Raw genomic sequence first — 19,710 nt, 5'->3', positions numbered from 1 at the left:
CACAAAACACACACACCAGTATGAAACCAAACATTCTTAATTGGCTCTCTCATCATTCCTCGTAGGACTCACTTTAAGCCCTACATCAGGTCATCATCAAAACACAAAAATTTTAATATATTATTATTTTATTTTTATAAAAAGACTTAATACCATTTTTTAATTCATGACATTAAATCTAACTTCATTTTGATTTTAGCCTTTGAAATTTAAAATTAATAATTTTGATCCCTGAAACCTGGTTTCGATCACTAAAAATACTATTCAATTCAGAAATTAAAGATGATATTATTCTTTTGGAAATTATTTCAACTAAACCAATTGTGCTGAAGTTTTTTTTTTAAAAAAACTTGTTCAATGTGAAAACTTATGCATATAAATATATAAATATATATATATAAAAGAATAATGATGGAGAATTTGACCAACTGGTGGAGCGATTAATTGAATTCATACATGTATGGGTCCATCTTTTTGTCAATATGGGAGCTAACAGTCAATTATATATTCTCAAATAATGTTGACCTAACCCTCCAACCCTATCTTACCCTCAACTTTTGTTTCTCTTTTGCTACTTATTGTGATTTTTTCTCTCCTCAAATCATTATTCTATATTTCACCTCATTGCTTGGTCTTCTTACTCCCATCATCCACACAATACTTTAAAATATCTCCTCTTGAAAACCACATATATTTGAAATTAAATGTTTTTTTTAATTATTATACAATAATTAACATGCGTATACCCATTTACTAACTCTTACCCACTATGGGTCCATTATATTACATGCCAATATAATAAGTTTAGGCTATAATCCTCTAAGTTCACATCAAATTTAGTTTACGAGTTCCTTGAGTTTTATTTTTAGTCACTTAATCTTAATATTCTCAGTCTCATTTAATGTAAAATGCTGGCTTAATATATTCACATGATCGATGACTCTGCAGTTAATTGCTGATAATGCATACTTAGATTATATATATATATATATATATATATATATATATTAAAGAAGATAACATCATTCAATTGCAGAGTCATCCTATAAATTCATTGAACTAACATTGTACTCCCTCCGTCCCTTTTTATAAGTAACTACTACTAGTCCACTCTTATCTTTAAATATAAGCAAAATTTGCAAGTTGTCTTAAATTTTTATGACAAATTTTCTATTTTACCCCATTAATTACTTATTTTAATATTTAATATATTTATTGTCTTGTGTTCCAAATCATCATCTCTCTCCATCACACATTCTCTCTCTTTTATAATTCTCTTTATTATACTAATTTTCTTATACTGATCTCCCCTCATAAATAAGGGTATTTTGAAGAAAGAACTTCTAATTTTTACCTATTTATTGTCTTTAACTAACTTTTTTTCCGCGTAATGAAGTCCTATATTGCTTATAATAAGGTACGGACGGAGTAATAAAAAAATAGTACTCAAACTTATTCGAATCTCATAAGATTAATTCAAGAAAAATCAATAAAAAAATGCGAAATAAAATCACAAAATTTGTCAAGAATCATAAAGGTTCGATCTGGTTTAAGAAACATTGGTTGGTTGCAGATTTAATTAGAACAAAGTACAAAGCAGGCTTTAGTGAATAAAGTAATATATACTGTATAGGAGAGAGGAGGGAGCGTGGATTTAGATTTATGAAAGGTCGTGAAGAAGATGAAGTTGCATTTGCATCCATTTGGCACATCCTCCTCTTTACTCTTTAATTTAATTTAATTTAATTAATACTGACACTCACATGTGGTAAGATTCACCCTTTTCTTTTATATTATTTCATTAATTAATTTAATTAATTTGCTCTTATATGTATGAAGACCAGTAACGGCCAATATTAAGGAATATTAATCCTAGGGTTTCTCATATACACAGATATGGACGTAATTAATGCGTCGTTTCTGCAAATAATTAACTTTTGAATATGGCATTATGGTGTTGATTAGTGCGTGTGTCCTCCGCCTTTTATTATAATATCTAATTTTTGAATAGGTTTATCTTTTTTATAAGATCTTTTTAGAGTTTGTCTGTATATTTAATACATTATTATCTATTTTACCCATAGTTTAATGTATTTAATGCATTCTTTTTATTTATTTATCTCACTATTACTCTTTGACATCTATCCATTTACATATAAAGGTGTATTTGGAAAAAAAATTACATTTGCTACATATTAATTACTTTTAACTAATTTTAACTTTTTTCTTAAACCATATAATTTAGTTAAAATGATCTTGTAATAAAGGACGGAGTAGTATATTTTTTTTAATTAATAATTTAACTACGTAGGCTATTAAATTTGAATACTAATCCAGCACTCCAGTGACATATGGAGAGAGTGGATTTTGTTGAAAGCCTTAACCCTGGTTAATTAATTAATGAGAATATTGAAATCAAAACATTTGAGAGATACTTTTTTTTGTTTTGTTTTAAGTAAATTCTAATATGCCACCTCGTTTTTAAATATCTAATAACCATACTTAAAATAAAAGATGTGAAGAAGCAAAAAAATGATAATGTTGCTGGGAAAATTGACAAAACTAGAAATATTATAGATGAGAAAGATCTGATGTGTATTATATACCGATTCAGGTGCTTCTGACCAATAAAATTTTTAAATAAAGGTTTTTTTTACCAATATTTTCCATTTATATCTAAAGATGCAAAAAATTATTTTCTTTCTTTTTCCTATTTTTATTTGACTTCATTCTGCATTCTTCTAACGTATATTTGGACGGTAGATTTGATACTTTTCCAGAGCTGTTTTAGAATGAGAATCTTGAAATCTAACAAATTTCATCTAGATTCATGGAATTAACTTGACATGACATTTTCTCTCTGGTTTTTTTTGAACATGAATATTATTTATCCACATTCCAACTTGGATCTGCTTTTTTTTCTTCCTACGCAAAATTGTTTATAATTTTTTGTGGCTGGCACTTGGAAATATCCCTAGCTATTTGAATAGTTATTGGGCCAATGTTTTATTATTTTATTTTGGTGGCGGCTTGACAGATAAACACAAGTATATTTTATTATTTTATGAGCCTCAAAAGATGATATGCACTTGAATTCAAATCAGAATTGAAAACCCTAAAATCTATAAATAATAATAAAAAAGAAGAAATCAAAATCTGAATTTGGATCTGGGAACAATGAAGCGAAGGTGAGATGAGAAAAGTTGATAAGTCTGTCTTTATTCCAAAAGTTGGATTTGATAGAAAATAATACAGAAAATCAAATCAAAACACTGTATTTATATATAAAGGGTTTCAAAATCCTTGGTTGGCCCAATGATTCCTTTTCATTCTTTTATTAGGCTTTTGTGGTTTAATTTATTTAATCCCAATGTCAATCCCTCCCTCCCAATTATATCAGTTGGAATATTCAAAGCCGGCCCGTGGGATTATTATGGGATTGTTATTTTTCTTAGAAAGCTAATTTGATCATTCATTATATTTTTTTTGTAATTTAATCCATTGGATTCGGTTGTTTACTTGAAAGGTAAAAATTGTTCATGAACAAGATTTTGCTATCATTAGAAATTAATTTATAAATTTACGAAAGATTTATTAAATTATCATCAAGAAAAACTTAATTTCTACTTGAAAACTGAAAATTAAAAAGTTAATTAAATATTCTATAGAATTCTTAATGAATTTTTTTCCTAATCTTCTTTTTAATGCAGGTTTGATTGTCATAAATTTACTATTTAATCCTTGTTAGATGAAATGAGATATAGTAGTTTTTATTACTAGCTACTATTATTTTTGTTTATTAAGACAGAATTTAATTAGAATAATTAATAATGAATGACTTTTCTCCAATTTTCCTAGCATTAAATAAGAGAGAAAAAGGGATTTGAGATTGTTGGATAATTGGAACCATGCATAAATTAACGACAAGGACGTGGAAGAATAATTAGGTGAAAGTAGATAAGGAAGTAAAGTACCTTTTTGCCCTTTATGAGAGTGAACAACCTTCTCCTTGGATCTTTATCCACTTCAAATGCCCAAAAAAAAAAAACAGAATAAGTATTTATCTTCTATGGAATAATTTGGGTACATACGAATTTTAACTCTATCTGTTTTAATGTTTCTGAAATAAGAAGGAATAAATTAACGAATGAGTGAGCTATGGAATATATTTTACATATATTTTCCTCATTTTTAATTTATGTCAAATAACTTTTTAATTTGGAGAATTCAGGTTCAAGCATATATCCATTGATGATTATTTTTATTTATTGTTTGGTTGATATATTGATCTTTAAATGTGGGTGTTGATACTAGATCCCCCAACAAAGAAAATTCCTCTTGGGCTTAGAAAGGAATGGATCATAAGAAAGTAATTAAAAGTTGGAAAACCCATCATAAATTTGTGGTCTTTAAAATTGGTTCATTAAACATAAGGAAAAAAATATATTCCATCTATCCTACAAACTAGATTAATACTTTTAATTTTATTTATAAGAATCAATAAAAACCTTAAATCTCATTAACTATTTTATATCTTAAAATTTAATAATTTCTTAATTCTATCCTTAGTTATATACACTTTAAAAAGCACAATAATAATAAAAATTTTACATTAATGAAAAAATTGATGTGTGACTTATAAATTGAAAAAACTTATTTCTTTAATTTATAAATAAGATCTTAACTTTGTTTTTTTTTTTTCTTTAATTTATAAATTAAAAAATTGCTTTTGTTTGCTAGGCGTGAAGTAATGGGTCACCTAACATTAAATCCTGTGGGTTCCATGATCAGACTTTGGGTTAAGATTCATGGGCTTAGGTTAGATGTACAGTGTTAAGCTTAAGCGTGGTCATGACGCCTATTGTTTGGACAGGATTAGAATTTCCTCTTTGTTTTTTTTTTAACAAAAAAGGTTCAACGTATTTTGACTATAAAATTTAATATTTATAACTGAGAAAACTATTAAACTAATTGAAAAATTACAAAAAATTGATTAAAATTTAGATGAAAGAATTAACTGAAAAAACGATCCTCAATCTATTTAACTAAATTTGGTTTAATTGCTGTCAACTTAGTTCACAATTACCATTGCTGACTGTCTGTGGAACTCCAACTTCATTTAACACAGATTATATTTGACACATCAATTAGGGCCTATATCGCTGCAAGTTTAGATTTTTGGAACAAATCTGCATAAAAAAGACTTCCAGAGTACCTCACACTTTTAAGTAAAAATTTTCAGGACAAACTTATACCTTAACTCTTGAAAATATTTTTCATAATAAAATTTTAGATTGATCTATATTTCTCCCGTGAAAATAAATACCATAAATATAAATATTGTCAAAAAATATTTTTTTTAAATTACAGTTTCATAAAAGAGTTGTATTATAATTTTTTTTAATTATTATAACATTTTCTAGCTTCAGAGAAAATGTGTATATTTTTTATCATAAAAATATATGTAATTTAAGTATCTCATTAGATGAAAGTGTAGTTTATTCTAAATCACATCACTAATCATGATCATAAATACATGAATATAACCAGATATATTAGTGAGGGATCAACTTAAAATTGTCTAATGTGCTTCCATATTAAATTTTGGGGTAGTAATCTGTTCAGATGTCACCAGATGGACCTACACGGCTATACCTTTCTACTAAAACCACTCACTTTCCAGCTCAACGAAGATTCTACTGTTTGGAACACTTGCTTTGTCTGTTCAACTGATCCATTTACTATTTGATGGAGATGGGGCTAATATGTAGTAATAGGCATTTAGAAGCAGGAGCCCAGATTCTCTAAAGTTGTAGCAAAGAGGAAAAAGGAAAGGAGTGGGTCCCATTCCACCCCTACCTGCATGTTTGAGTCTTGTGCAAGTGGAGCTCAGCTAGCCTGTCTTGATTTCATATCCTGAGATACTTCAAGGGATTTGAAGTTGAAAATCTATGCATAAAAGGTGAAAGAAGCCACAGCCATGGTTGCAATAGGAACAGAGATGTTGTCATCAATAACCTCTGAAATAGGAAGGGATTCCACCACTGTTGCCACCAAAGAAACCAAAGCTACATTCTGCACTGTGCGTCCCCAATCCAACTGCATATATCCCAACACTGAATAGTAGTACAGCATCCTACACATACATAGATGCACCAGTATGTCAAAATCTACCTCAGAATTGAAATATTCTTGCATTCATTTTTAGCACCTATTGATTGTACAAAGAACCTGAGCCTATGTAAACTTACCAAAATGAGTATGTTAGTAAAACCCAGATGTGAAATCACCAAAATGCCATAACATTCTAGCGAGTTTTTATTAGCTCTTTGCAAAGCCAATTAGAATATTATCCATAAAAACATCTTAGGCAACAAAAGTAGAAGGATAAAGTCCATTATCAAAGGGCATGTCAAAAGTGATTATTACTAAAAATGTGTATGATAAAAGACAATCAGACAGAATCTAATCTGTCAACATATTTTTAAGGTGTTTTTTTTTCCCATGTATAGCTGAGATTTTTAAGGTATAACGTTTCTTGGTTAAAAATTTTAACTTCACAGACATTTTTTATCTTTTATATTCACTTTTGTATCCTCACAAAAAAGACCTATTTAGACTGACTGGATCCTCTTCAATCGTCTGCACCACCGGAGAGGATCTATATAGACATTTGACATGATTATATATACATACATGTATACATATCTTTATCCAGTCCACTGAAGAAGTTCGCCCATTATGTGCATCTAAAACGTCTACCAACAGAATATCTTCCATGTTGCACATGTTTGTCCATTTCATTAGTTGATACAGCTAGCTAGCTATACGAGGGAGAGAGAATTGAGTACAGGTCTTAAAAAGAGAATTGACTACAGGTCAGTGAAGAAGTGGTTAAAGATGGAAACTTGGACTTACCCAATTGAAATGAATGATCCAAAAGCAAGCATGGATATGCTACCAGCCAGACTCTTGTTCTTGTTGTAAGGAATCTTCACAGATCCAAATCTTCTGCCAATAATATCAGCTATACCTGAAAATCATCCAGTTATAACGCCCATTAGAAACAGAGAGAAAAGAAAAGCAAGAGCCAATTTAGGATTTAAGGGACAATTCTATAAATAGTTTGACCTCACAAAAAGACTTAAGCATTTGACGCTCAAGACTCATGCCTTAATTCATTGATCAAATTACAAAAAGGGTAATTACATCCAAGGACCATAACTTTGTGAAGCATGTACAATGAACAGGTCTTATAAAACTCAAATGAATTAGAAAGATCACAGGACCTGAATCTGTCATAAATGGAGAAAAATACTCCCAACTATTTTTTCCCCAAAAAATTACCACCTAGACTCTGGAATCACAGAGCATTTTTAAAATCATGACTACCATGATTTAAATTTCTTACTATCTTGCTTTCTAACTCTGGTATAGTTTGCATGCACAAGTTATAGCCTATGAAAGTTGCAACCTAGACTTTCATTTGCCACCTAGACTTATCAAAGCAAGAGAGGACTTCTAAAATTATTACAACATAAGCAAGTAAAGACCCACAATTTGGGTTCACCCAAGTGGCACTACAAAGTCATGGAGATGGGTTGATAAAAAATAGGTGTACGAACAATGATTAATAGTAAAGGCTTTTGGTCTAATATGTAAACACTCTCGAAAAGTTTGAAATTAGCACTTGAATACAGGTACGAATCCCACTTCTGCAGTTCATGTCCGATGACAAACTCAAGGGGAGGGAATGATGATTAAAGAGTTGCATATTGGCTAATAACCATACTTATGGGTTTTAGGTTTCTTATGACGAGCATTTTTGTCCACTTATGGTCAAAGAGGTCCTTCATATCTAATTTTCTGCCAAAGGTAAGGATGGAAATATAATGTGAGATGATCGTGCTTTATCAAAAAAATAATGCGAGATGTGCGTCTTCTGATGAAAAGGGTAAAACATGAGAGGTTGAGCTCCGAAAAAAATGAAAAAAGAGCAGGATTATCACCATCTCCTCCGCACATCATTGCCAAGGAGACAACCCCGACAGGGGAATTTCGCCAAAAGATAAGAGAACATAACATCAGCATCAAAACATAATACAGGGGACCCCTCAGCAATTCCCTGCAGGCATATAAATAATCAAGAGTTCAATTCCAGTTCAATACTTTAATCAACATTACATCACGGCTGAATAATACGCAATGACAAATAACGGTTCAGAAAATTACCGTGGCTGTCCTTCTCTGGTCACGGACTTAATCAATCCTTCATCAGACGTCAATGACAGACCATTCACCACAAGCCTGAAGCAATTCACCAGAGGAACAAAGGCAGCAAAGTAGCGAGCCCCTATAGAGTTGCTATCTTTGGATTTAGCCATTCAAACAAACCAGTCTTTGCAGAGTCAAAATCTCAAAACCACATTCCAGTGAAAATGAAAATGTATGAAGCACCAAGAAGCAGTTCGATCAGAAGCCATACATACATTATATCTGACACTTCAAATGGTACCCCCTACCCACATTTCAAAGTTGAGAAAGCATTGCGAGTGAAAAGTGCTTATAAATGAGGAATTTTCTAACAGAGAGATGTCGGATACCTGAAAATCGGCCAGGAAGCTACAAAGAGCAATCCAGAGAGCATATGAACCAGTTTTCTGCTCAGGTTCTGACATCAATTAGAATCAATACTAAAGGTCAATAAATAAGCCACCGACACCGAGTCAAGAGAACAGTGCAATAAAAATGCCCCATGCCCCAGCCAGTTATAAAATCCCTATAGCGTTTAGAACCGAAACCGGGGGGGGGGGGGGAATCGAGAAGTGATTTATCAAGATTCATCTCATGCATGCAAGTCAGGTTGAGAGCCAGACTGCCAGATACCTGTTGAAGAACCTCCCGCCGCGTCAAGTCATTAAAAGCGAACACGAGAGCGTATCCTCCGACGAGAACCGCCACCGTAGCTCCGGCATCATGAAGCAGATCCTCTGCGACGGCGCCGAGACCACGCGGAATAAATCTAACAACAGCTGGTTCCGTAGCAGAACCCAGAAAGCCGACACGCCCTGCCTGCGGCAAACTGAGGCAACGGTTCCATCGGAGGGGAGGAACCAGACAGGTGGTAGAAGTAGATTCACGGCGGCGGCCGCTGGAGAATGCGAGGAACCGAGGAAATGAGGAGATAGACAGGAGGGACATTACAACGTAAGGAAGAGGACAAGGAGGTGTTCTGTTTTGTTCTGTTACAATGACGATATGTGGGTATGAATTATGAAATGCACGAAAAGAAATCAAAGAATTAGAGGCTGTTAAGCCAAGAAAAAGCAATCATCATCAACCAATATTACAAAAGTAAAGTTTTATCGGATTAGCATGGCCCCTGCGCGTGGATGACAAAAGTGAAAAACCTAAACTTTGGAGCTTGTTATGTCTACACCATTGTAGTAGCTTTGGGATTCTAAAACTGGGAGCAGTAACGGAGGGGAGAGAGAAGGAGAAATGATCTGATAGCCGTCAGCCGAATTGGGGAGAATTTCAGGAAGTCGCAGTGCGTCAATGAGGGTTTTATGGGTTTTCCCTCTGAAATTTCACTGTGATAGCATTCGGGCGCCAACAAGTTTCGGTACTCTGACATTTAAAGGCCACACAACTATGCTTGGATACGGAAAGAGACAGTACCTGAATGGTAAGTACATAACTGCGGATATCAAATCATACAAGTACCTCTCCTGGGTTGATCCTAAAAGTAGAAGCTAAATTTGGTAAAAAATAAGAAAAATTACAGTCAAGTCTTACTTATAAAAAAAAATAATTACTAAAAAGTCTCAATAACAATGTCAACAGTTTATAATGACAAATCTTATAGTAAAAATGACAATCTCTAAAATTTATTTTTTAATTGTTTTTCTTGTTTAGAACTTCATTGTAATTCTCCCTAAAAAATAAGGTAAAAAAATTACAATAAAATCTCAAAAAAAATTTAATTACTTTAAATTATTTACTTAAGCAATGATAAGTTTTAATGTGAAAAATAATAACAGGTTTAGATTGATAGTTTATTATTAGAACTTTTTTATAATTAAATTTTTTATTTAGAATCTCTTGATAATTCTCCCAAAAAGATGTCACTCTCAGTAAAAATTTTATTAATAAAATAAAAAATTAAAATATTAATGATTAATGTTTTTAGCCAAAAAAAATAATATTGTTGTGATTTTTAATTTTTAAAGCAAAATTTTCTAGTTTTTTAGATGAAAATTTTCAGAACAAATTTATGCATCAACTTATTTTTATAACACAAATTCCTTTTATATTGAAAATTGTTTAGATGGTTTTTACATTAAAAAAAAAAGTTAAATCATATAGGGATAATGCTAGTAATAGCATTGAAAAGACTGTGGACTCTAGGCGTTCAGAACGTCGTTGGGCTAAGTTATGCTTTATTTGTTAATATTTTGGGATAAAGTGATAGCTGAGGCCCAGAAAAAAATAGACTCAGAAAAAAACAAAATTAAAAAGCCATTTCTTTTTTTGTTAAGATTTCAAGGATGAAACATAGTGCCAACACACACGTACAAAGTTCAAAACCATTTTTTGTACAAAAAAGGAAATATTTATAATGTAAACACTTCTTCTAAGATTCAAATATTAAATTTGGACGTATATATTCGAAAAGAAATAATCTGTTATCTTATTAATTGTGTCACACCCTATAAAATCTTGTTCCTCTCCTTTTCTTCAAAACCATCACAACTATTGCCAAAGATTGAATAAACTGCATTCAACATTTTGTTTAAAAAATTCCAAATAAACCAAAACTTTTAAAGAGAGTATTAATGCATGTTGCGCATAATGGTTGTCCAAAAAAAATTTCTTAATCATTTTTTTTAATTTTTATGATTGTATGAATTGAGTTATAACACGACTAGGTGATTAACGTTTGTCATAAGGTTTTTAATAAATATATATAGTATATAATTTTTAAAGGTAAATATTGGTATATCCTATGTATTGTTTGAAAAAGACAATGTTATACATTCCAATTGAATAATTTTATTTCGAACAGTTAAAAAACCGTACATAAAGTTTGTATTTTTTGTGTGTATATGTACATATATCTTAGGAAATAGTTTATATGTGTGTTTATTTGAGTATATACGCAAGTAACACACACACACACACACTGCACTCATCCAGCATAGATATAGATTTATGTTTTCCATACCACATATGTGCATATATCTAGTTAATTAATATTGGATTCAATAATCAATAGTCATATTTTAATTCCTAATTCTAGGCTATATATATATACTTAATTATATCCGACTACCTTCGATTCTTAATATAAGAACTTGTTTGACTTTTAATTTAAATTCTAAATATAAGACCTTAATCATTTTGCTTTTCATATTTATTCATTTTTTTTCAAAGTAGTCCTTGTAGTAGTTGCATATGTTAAATATTCTATCAAATGGTAGTTCTAGTCAATACACTTGATTAGCAAAAGTATTTTAAAAAAGACCACTTATTTGTTACAAATAACTAACTTAATAAATTTTTTTAATTTACTCAAATTAGTCAACTATTTCTTATATTAAAGACATAAAATAGTAATTAAATGCAATCTGGTTACTTTATATATATTGCTTTCACATGTACACTATGGTATGTAGTGGTTTAAAATTAATAAATAACGGTATTTGGATTAGCTCATTTTAAATGATTTTGCACTTCATAGAGTAAGCGTGTGCGCTCACACACATATATATTTGAAGAGCTTTTGTCGCCAGCTCCATAAAAGGAGATTTTCCAAACAAGCATCTCTCAAACTCTGATAAATAAGAAACCACTCTTATAACCTTTTAGCTATCATGGTGATATTTATAAGAATTCCAAATAGGCGTAATATATGACTTGGTGGGTCAAATTATAAGAGTTTATTAGTGTTAGAAATATTAAATATAAAGAAAAATAATGCCTATAGGGTCGGATTCATATTCATATCCGAGTTATTCTTCCAAAACTCTACAAGTTGATTTATTGATGCTTACATAGAGTTTAGACTACTAGAGTCTAAACCTGAATGGCACAGCAGAACACCACATGATAAAATATTATAGAGAAAGGAGAGAGTAGGAAAACTCAACTATTGTGGTGAGTTGAATTGATGGATGGAGGCATCTATTTATAGCTTTGGTCAAGGATATTTTGGGAAGACAAAATATCCACTTAGTCTACCAGTTCAAATTTGAATTCGAAAGTTCAAATATCTCTTAATTGATAAGATTGTGAATTTGAATTTAAATCCAGAATCAACTTTAATTAATTCTAAATATACACTCCTCCTATACTTAATATAGGACCTAATTGTTAAGTTAGTTTTGATCCTAAATATAAGACCTATTTTTTATATTTATTAATTTTTCTTAAAGTATTCCTGTGGTATGGGGATATTCTCTCAATCATAATCAAGTAAGTGAGGAGTGGGGGGATATTAAGAAAGATAATTATGGTGTTTTAGAAAAAACATGTCATATTTCTTATAACTAACTAACTTATTTAACTTTTTTAATCTAATCAAATTAGTCAAATAAGTTTTATATTAAGGATCAGAGGAGTACATCTCTAGTATATATTTAATCTGTACAATATAAATTAATTTAACTTATATCATAACTGATTGGATTTGACTCAAAATGTTTGACCAAGTCAAAATGTCATAATCTTGCTTGCATATTTGATTGGAATATTATCTTAATATCCAATCAAGTAATCTAGCCCGTCAAGAGCGGATCCAAGCCCAAAAATCCAATAATTGGAATCTCTATTACTCACTTTCTTGGTGCATTTGTTTGATGAATGGAAAGGCAATTCCTCTAGGACAAGAACCAATTTGTCTCCATGTATATCTCAACCAATATATTTAAAACCGAACCGGATCGGCCAGTTTAGGCTTGAAACTGGTGAATCAGCCACTTGTCTGGCCCGGTTCATCCCTAAAACCAAAAACACTTCAAACTAGTGTGACTCAACTTGACTCGGAATAACTCGCGATCAATCTGAGTAACTCGTTGGGTTAGGCGAGTCACCGGTTTATTTTTCAAACTTGACATAATCCTGACAAAAATGATCCAGACATCGACTCTACTCACCATTCACCTAAGTTTCTCTTCCACATTGAACTTCTCTTCCCTTCCCACTCATTAGATCATCACGATTGATGCTTCAATGAGAGCCGACGAGATCTATACCAGGAGAAGCCATGAACAGTGCTCTGAAACTTCATAACTCAACCCTTGCAACTTGTGTAATGGTAAAAGGCAAGGAGGAAGGGGGAGGTTTGGAATTGGAAATATAAACTAACACCTAAAGGACAACTCTGAGCCACGTTGAAGAAAGTGAAAAAAAAAACCAGTGACAACTAACAAGTCATAATGCATATCCCACCCGAGAGAGATAAAGAGGATCGAAAGGTGGCACTACTACAAAAAAAACATTTAACAACAGTTAAAATGAGCTTTTTACAGCGGCTTTGAGAGTGACGTCCATGCCAATGTAGAGGATTTCACGGCAGTTTAAAAACCGCCGTAGTAAATGACTTTTCACAGCAGTTATATAAATAACCGCTATGAATTTTTTTTTTTTGATTTTACGTTTCACCCTGTTGATTAGGGAACAGGAGAACAAAGCCTCAAAAAAAGGGGTTTGAAAATCAATTCATCAATAATCTCTTAACAGTAGAAAGTATTCTGATGGAGCAAGCGTAGATTTTTTCTCGCCATAATAGCACCATTTAGCTTCAGCTTCAACCACCAGATCGAAGCCACTGAGATTTAATAAAGATAAAATCAAAGACTCAGATCTAGTAAAATCAAATACTCATATTTAATAAAAATCAGATCTCTTCAGACTTAGATTAAACATCATATTTTTAACCAAAAAAATAATCATATCAAACCACAAAAACTATGAAATTCACAGAAAGAATGGAGGTGAAAAACTCACAAATAAGAATTAAGAGGATGAGGCGATGGCAACGGCAACAGCGACAGTGACAGCGGCGGTGATGGAAGAACATGGTGGAGATGATAGAAGCAAATGATAAACACCGACAAAGATAGGAGGAGGGAGAAAATCAAGTGAAGACAGTAATAGGGGACTATGAGTTCTAACTCTGAAAAGTGAAAACTATAGCGTGAAGGATTTTAAAATTCTGATAGACTTTTTACGGCGGTTATTTAAAAAACCGCTGTTAAAAGTATGCTTATAATTACAGAAATACCATCGTCATATTTGTTACAGTGTTTTTTTTCTGATAACCGCCATAAATTAGTATCGTAAAAGCTCTTTTTTGTAGTAGTGTGGGGAAAAAAATAAAATGACGAAGAATTTAGGGATCACGTGGTGAAGGAAAGTGAGTAGTGTTTGGGTAGGAACAAAAAAAAAATGATTTTATGGTATACGAAGTAAATATGTGGAAGAGTTTGTCTCGATTTGCAAAAAATGCTTATGAGAAGTGCTTTTGGAGTTACCCAAACACCTCTTAGGAAATAAGAAAAGAAATATAATGGGAGATGTATTTTTATTCATAAACACTTCATTTAAGAATTAAATATGATTTCTTATAAGTAAAATATAAATATTCTTAGACATTTTAATTAATTTATGTTATTTTATTTATTTCCGGTTTGACTTATTGACCCTTCACCCACTACTTCAACCGGTTCAATGACCGGTCCGACTTTTAGTACCTTGATCTCAACATAAAGCATTTGATAATGAACCCTTCTTTGCTTACCACTCGGTTTTGGGGCATCTCTTTCCTCACTGAGAGTTGCCCTTCCCTCCACACTCTCACTCTTCTCTTGGCCTCTGCTGCACCAATCTTTCAAGTCAGTCTCTCTCTCTCTCTAAACACACACACAATATTAGGTATATATGTGCATGAGTATGTATATGATCGTGTGTATGATGGATATATAGGATACGATGACGAAGGACCATTATTATCGAGTATAGATGCAAGAAGATTCTGGGTAGATCAAACGAATTATTACAAGTGTTTGATATGAGAATAAGCGTGGAGGTTGTGGAGATATCGATGAAGGGCTTTAAAGGGAGTCCCAGTGAATATGTGATGCTTCATTATGTGGTTAGATCTGGCAGAGTTTTGAAGAAGATGAACATCCATAATCTTTTCACACAATAGGACAATTCCACCAGAATCCAAACTCATGATTCCATGGTTCAATATTTGCTCACTATTCCCAAGGCTTCTCCAGACCTGGACATTGCCATAATTTATTAATTGCCTGCTACTCTATGATGGGTGGCTATCTTCTGTTTGTGATGACCGTATGCATATGTTCTGTTGTTGTTATGAATAATCTGTATGCAGAAACTTCTGCCGCCCTGCAACATTTTTCATTCTTTCCTCAGATCAATCTTGGCTCTGAGTTCAAATTGGTGATTAAATCCGCAAATAGATAAGTAATATTGGTTTTCTTGAGAAGAAACACACAGGCGGGCAGGCGCGCACCCAATCTCAGTATTAATTAATTAATTAATTATAATAAATGTGTTTTGGTTTTCCTAATTCAATTACTCTATTTAATCATGTGCAATTAATAGGAATAGTTTGGGTAAAAAATTATAAATTTTGAGAAACAGAATTGATTGATGTCTTATATTTAGAATTAAAAATAAATCCCTTGTCTAGCTCACATATACCAATATAGCTGTATAATTCTTTCCAAGCGATTGATGGGTTCTTTTTAATTTGCTGCAGGCAACAATGTGCAATCTAGTGACGCCATAAATGAAAGATGTCTTCCTAGAATATTTGAACTTGGTCCCATAATTAGGAGAGGAGGTTATATATGAGAGCCAAGTGAACTATCACAGGATGGAATCAAATAAACCATACACCAAGAGTTAGATAACTAATTTGGATATATTAATAAAATTAGTTAAGTTGGTTATTCATACCAAATACGTGGTGACTTCTCTAAATTACCCTCTTTAATCATGTCTATTAGAACTATCTTTTATGAGGATCTTTTACAACCAGTAGGAATATTTTGGAAAAAAAAACTATAAATTTGAAAGATATAGTAAATTGAGATCTTATATTTGAGATCAAATCCAATCCTCAACTAGCTCTGATCTTATATTAAGGCATGTAGGTAGTATACTAGTAAACTCCTCAGTAGGGGGTGTCCAATTTCATTAGACTTTGGGTACACGCAGATAATTCTAATTAACTCTTTAGCTAGCTTACGATTACGGATTGGCTCTGATATTTTGTGGTTCTTTGATCATATACCACCTTACTAATAATTGAGGTGGGTAAATGATGAGAGATCTAGTTTAGTTGCTTGTTCTAATTGTTACATATTTGTAACCTGTCTTTTTGAATGGAAGCATATATACAGCTTCCTTTTAAAAACTTAGAGGGTGACAAAAAGCAAGCAATATCTAATGCCCTCAACTATTCCTAGCTTCGTGTGGATCCTTTTCTATTTTTAATTTTTTTTGCCCCATGTACGAGAAGAATCATCCTAGCTAGTAATGTAAATTGATCATTCTAATTATATATTGTCTTTTGCAATGACGTTAACAAAAATTGAATGCAAAATCTTAGAAGTATTGGATTGTGCTTTGTTACGATCAATACTTATTCATAATGGGCAATTATTTGTTTGGATTAAGGAGAAACAATGCAACTCTGGAATATTTGCTCCAGATTCTATGAGGCTTGACGATATCTATGAAACTAATTATCTGTCTCCTAAAAATAAAATTTTTTAAGTACTTCATAATTTTTTGAATAAAAAAGTTGCAACTTGGAATCCATTCTGAATTATTTAGTTGGATTGATTGCCTTATTAAATTTTGTCAATTTATCAATGTGATCCCTCGGATACATATAATAGAGGTGGTAATGCAGGCTGGCGGTACGGATACGGGCCAGCCCGCGATGGTGCGGGCCCAAAACAGTGCGGGTTGAAGTAGCCTGCACTTTGAAATACTAGCCCAAGCCCGTCGGCCCGCCAGCCCGCCTCAATATTCCTTTTTTAAAAAATAAAAACTGTTATTATTAATATAGGTTGAACTTAATTTGAAATGTTAAAATTAGACTTCGAATCTTAAATTTGAGTAGTGAGTTATAATAAAATAAAATGAAGATTAATTTATAATTTAAGAAGATGTTTTTCAAAACTAATATATTTTTTATAAATAATTAATTTAACTAGTTTTCTTATTCAAAGTAATTTAGTTTTCTTATCCAAATTAATTAATTAGATATTTTATGTATAAATGTACAAGTATTGCATGTTTATTTAATTTTATAAAGCTTTTATAGTGACGCAACAAATAAATAAAAAATAAAAGATGGACGATGATCTTCGTATAACTACACACAGAATCACAAATATATAAAGTGTTTAATTACTTATGCAATGATATGAAAGAAGCAATGTCTAATTGTTCATGTGGAATTTGAGGGTCAAAATATTTTCACTATATTAAGAATTATATGAAATTTTTTTTTTAAAAAAAAGGGGGGCCAGCCCGGGGCGAAGCGGGTTCAAAACGATGCGGGCTGGCATATTGCCAACCCAAGCCAGCCTTCTTTGACGGACTGGCGGGCTGGGCCCTCTTACATATATACTTCTCCTGTTCTAAATATAAGACCTCTTTTGTAGTGTAAATTACACTATAAAAGATGTCTTATATATTTAAGACAAGAGGAATATTATCTTATATTAAGAAGTGGAAGTAGTATGATATATTGTTTGCTTCTTAGTCATCAACCCAACTTTCCGATTTGAAAGGGGCATCAAAAGAGTTTTCAAAAGAAATTAAGTAATATATTTAACCAAGTTACAGGCATCAACATCAGCATATTTGTTAAAAAAAAAAAAACAAGTCACCCAAATTTATAATTGAGACCACTTTAATTCCTAATATTTTATGTCCGGCCAAAAAGTCAACGAGCACCGATGCAAATAATATGTGGAAACTTATCTTGGACTGAGAGGGACAAAATAAAGGAAAAAAAGAAAGAAAACTAAAAATAAAATTAGAAGGGAAAAAATACAAGGGATGTTACAAGTTATTTATTCTAAAATTTTAAAAGCAAAAGAATGATAATTTCATAGCATTGGCGGCAAAGCCTCGCCTGCGCTGGGCGGAGAATCTGGAGCGAATATTCCAGAGTTGTACTGTTTCCCTCCTATGTAATTGTAACCCAATGATTGATTAATTAATAATGGAATAATAGCTGTTTTAATTTATCTAATATATAAAAAAAAAATCATGTTGGTTTATGGGTCCCATTAATAGTTATGTCAGGCTTTTCTTGTTAAGCACTGACCATTTCCGTAAGAGAATTGCTCTAGTTGGTCTGGTCCTGTATATCTGCAGGAAACAGCATCTTTGATCACTTATTAAATTTTTTTCACTCTTATTATTGAAAATATAATTTATGAATGAAATTAATTATCAAAAGCCACTGTTTGGTTGTCATTGTAGAAGGAAATTTATATTCATAATATAGAAGTATTTATTGATTTCAAATAATTTTAACTGTGATAAATTATTTATTTGTCTCTTATAAAAAGAATTGAAAAAGTAATCTTTTAAATATTTTCTCTATTTTATACCAGTACTGGTCATAAAAACTCTAATTCATAGTATATATGTGTCATTTTTGCAAAAATTAAGCAAGTATCAAATACTTAGTCTTTTGTTTTTGTCTCTTATTAATGCATCCATTAGTAATCAAATGATATTTATGTTAAAATATTTTTTTGATACAAGCATTTATTTAAAAATATTAGGAACCTTAAATTTTAGAAAAGTATATTTAATTTATTTGAAAAAATATAAATTATTTAATGAGTTCCTTAATTCCTTAATTTATACTCGTTCGGTTCGTTATTTAGGTACTAATTGTTGAGTTTGAATTTTGGTCTTAAATATAAGATATATTTATCATATTTATCAATTTTTTTTAAATTACTTCTATAGATACTCTATCAATTATAATCAAGCAGAACAGGGAGGGAGGATATTAAAAAAGATGATTATAGTATTTTAGAAAAAACATGTCATATTTTTTATAATTAACTAACTTACCTAACTTTTTAATCTAATCAAATTAGTTAAATAGCTCTTATATTAAGGATCAGAGGAATACTTTGTAAAACATGTTATGACACAGAGTTAATATCCTTTTTTGTCCATGAATAATTCTCTAGATTTATTTATTGAGAAAAAGAGAGAAAAATTGTTTTTTCTCCTAATTTTTAATCTTATGAAATTATTACATAAATATATAATTTTACTTATAATTTATTCTTCAGTAAACCTTTTTTTTTTTTGACTTCTTGTTAAAGCAGGCACAATTTCTTGCTTTAAAAATAGGATTATGAAAATACATTTTATTCCTATCATTCTCAATATAAGACCTAATTAACTAATTTGTATAGATTAAAGATATTAGTTAAATTAATTAATATTATTTTTAAAAAAACACAATAATTATTTTTCTTAATTTTCTCCCCTCATACTAAATTATTATTGAGAGAATGTTAATAGAATTAATTTGAGAAAAAATTGATAAACATATAAAATAGTTCTTTTCATCAATATTAACTTTCAAATTAGACTATACTTTTGACGTCAATTAAGATTCAA

At 31.1% G+C, this 19,710-nt stretch overlaps 1 protein-coding gene across 3 annotated transcripts; it reads right to left on the bottom strand.

Moving 5' to 3' along the window:
* Positions 1-5,478: 5,478 nt before the first annotated feature.
* LOC114736686 (probable phytol kinase 1, chloroplastic) lies at positions 5,479-9,416 on the bottom strand. Of its 3 annotated transcripts, XM_028924553.1 has the most exons (7): positions 8,887-9,416; positions 8,604-8,671; positions 8,233-8,364; positions 8,010-8,125; positions 6,919-7,033; positions 6,252-6,297; positions 5,479-6,136 (listed from the first exon to the last, which is right to left on the bottom strand). In XM_028924553.1, the coding sequence occupies exons 1-7, from the start codon at positions 9,199-9,201 to the stop codon at positions 6,011-6,013; spliced, it is 918 nt and encodes a 305-aa protein (XP_028780386.1). In that variant the 5' UTR covers positions 9,202-9,416; the 3' UTR covers positions 5,479-6,010. The 3 variants fall into 3 exon arrangements, with proteins under 3 accessions (XP_028780386.1, XP_028780385.1, XP_028780387.1); XM_028924552.1 differs by lacking the exon at positions 6,252-6,297; XM_028924554.1 differs by lacking the exons at positions 5,479-6,136; positions 6,252-6,297 and adding an exon at positions 6,706-6,824.
* Between the last annotated feature and the right edge of the window lie 10,294 nt (positions 9,417-19,710).

This window comes from Neltuma alba, unplaced genomic scaffold (assembly GCF_004799145.2).
Source record: "Neltuma alba isolate B1F8T4 unplaced genomic scaffold, ASM479914v2 tig00013358_pilon, whole genome shotgun sequence".
NCBI classification, from domain to species: Eukaryota; Viridiplantae; Streptophyta; class Magnoliopsida; order Fabales; family Fabaceae; genus Neltuma; species Neltuma alba.
This window is presented reverse-complemented; position numbering and strand designations above follow the sequence as displayed.

What these genes read in the sequence shown, in the direction of transcription:
- LOC114736686 (XM_028924552.1), bottom strand. Translation starts at nt 9,201, where the DNA reads ATGTCCCTCCTGTCTATCTCCTCATTTCCTCGGTTCCTCGCATTCTCC. An exon ending in GCTTCCTGGCCGATTTTCAG is followed by an intron (nt 8,365 to 8,603) that starts GTATCCGACATC and finishes ATCCAAAGATAG; the next exon opens with CAACTCTATAGGGGCTCGCT. An exon ending in GGATCATTCATTTCAATTGG is followed by an intron (nt 6,137 to 6,918) that starts GTAAGTCCAAGT and finishes ATGTATGTGTAG; the next exon opens with GATGCTGTACTACTATTCAG.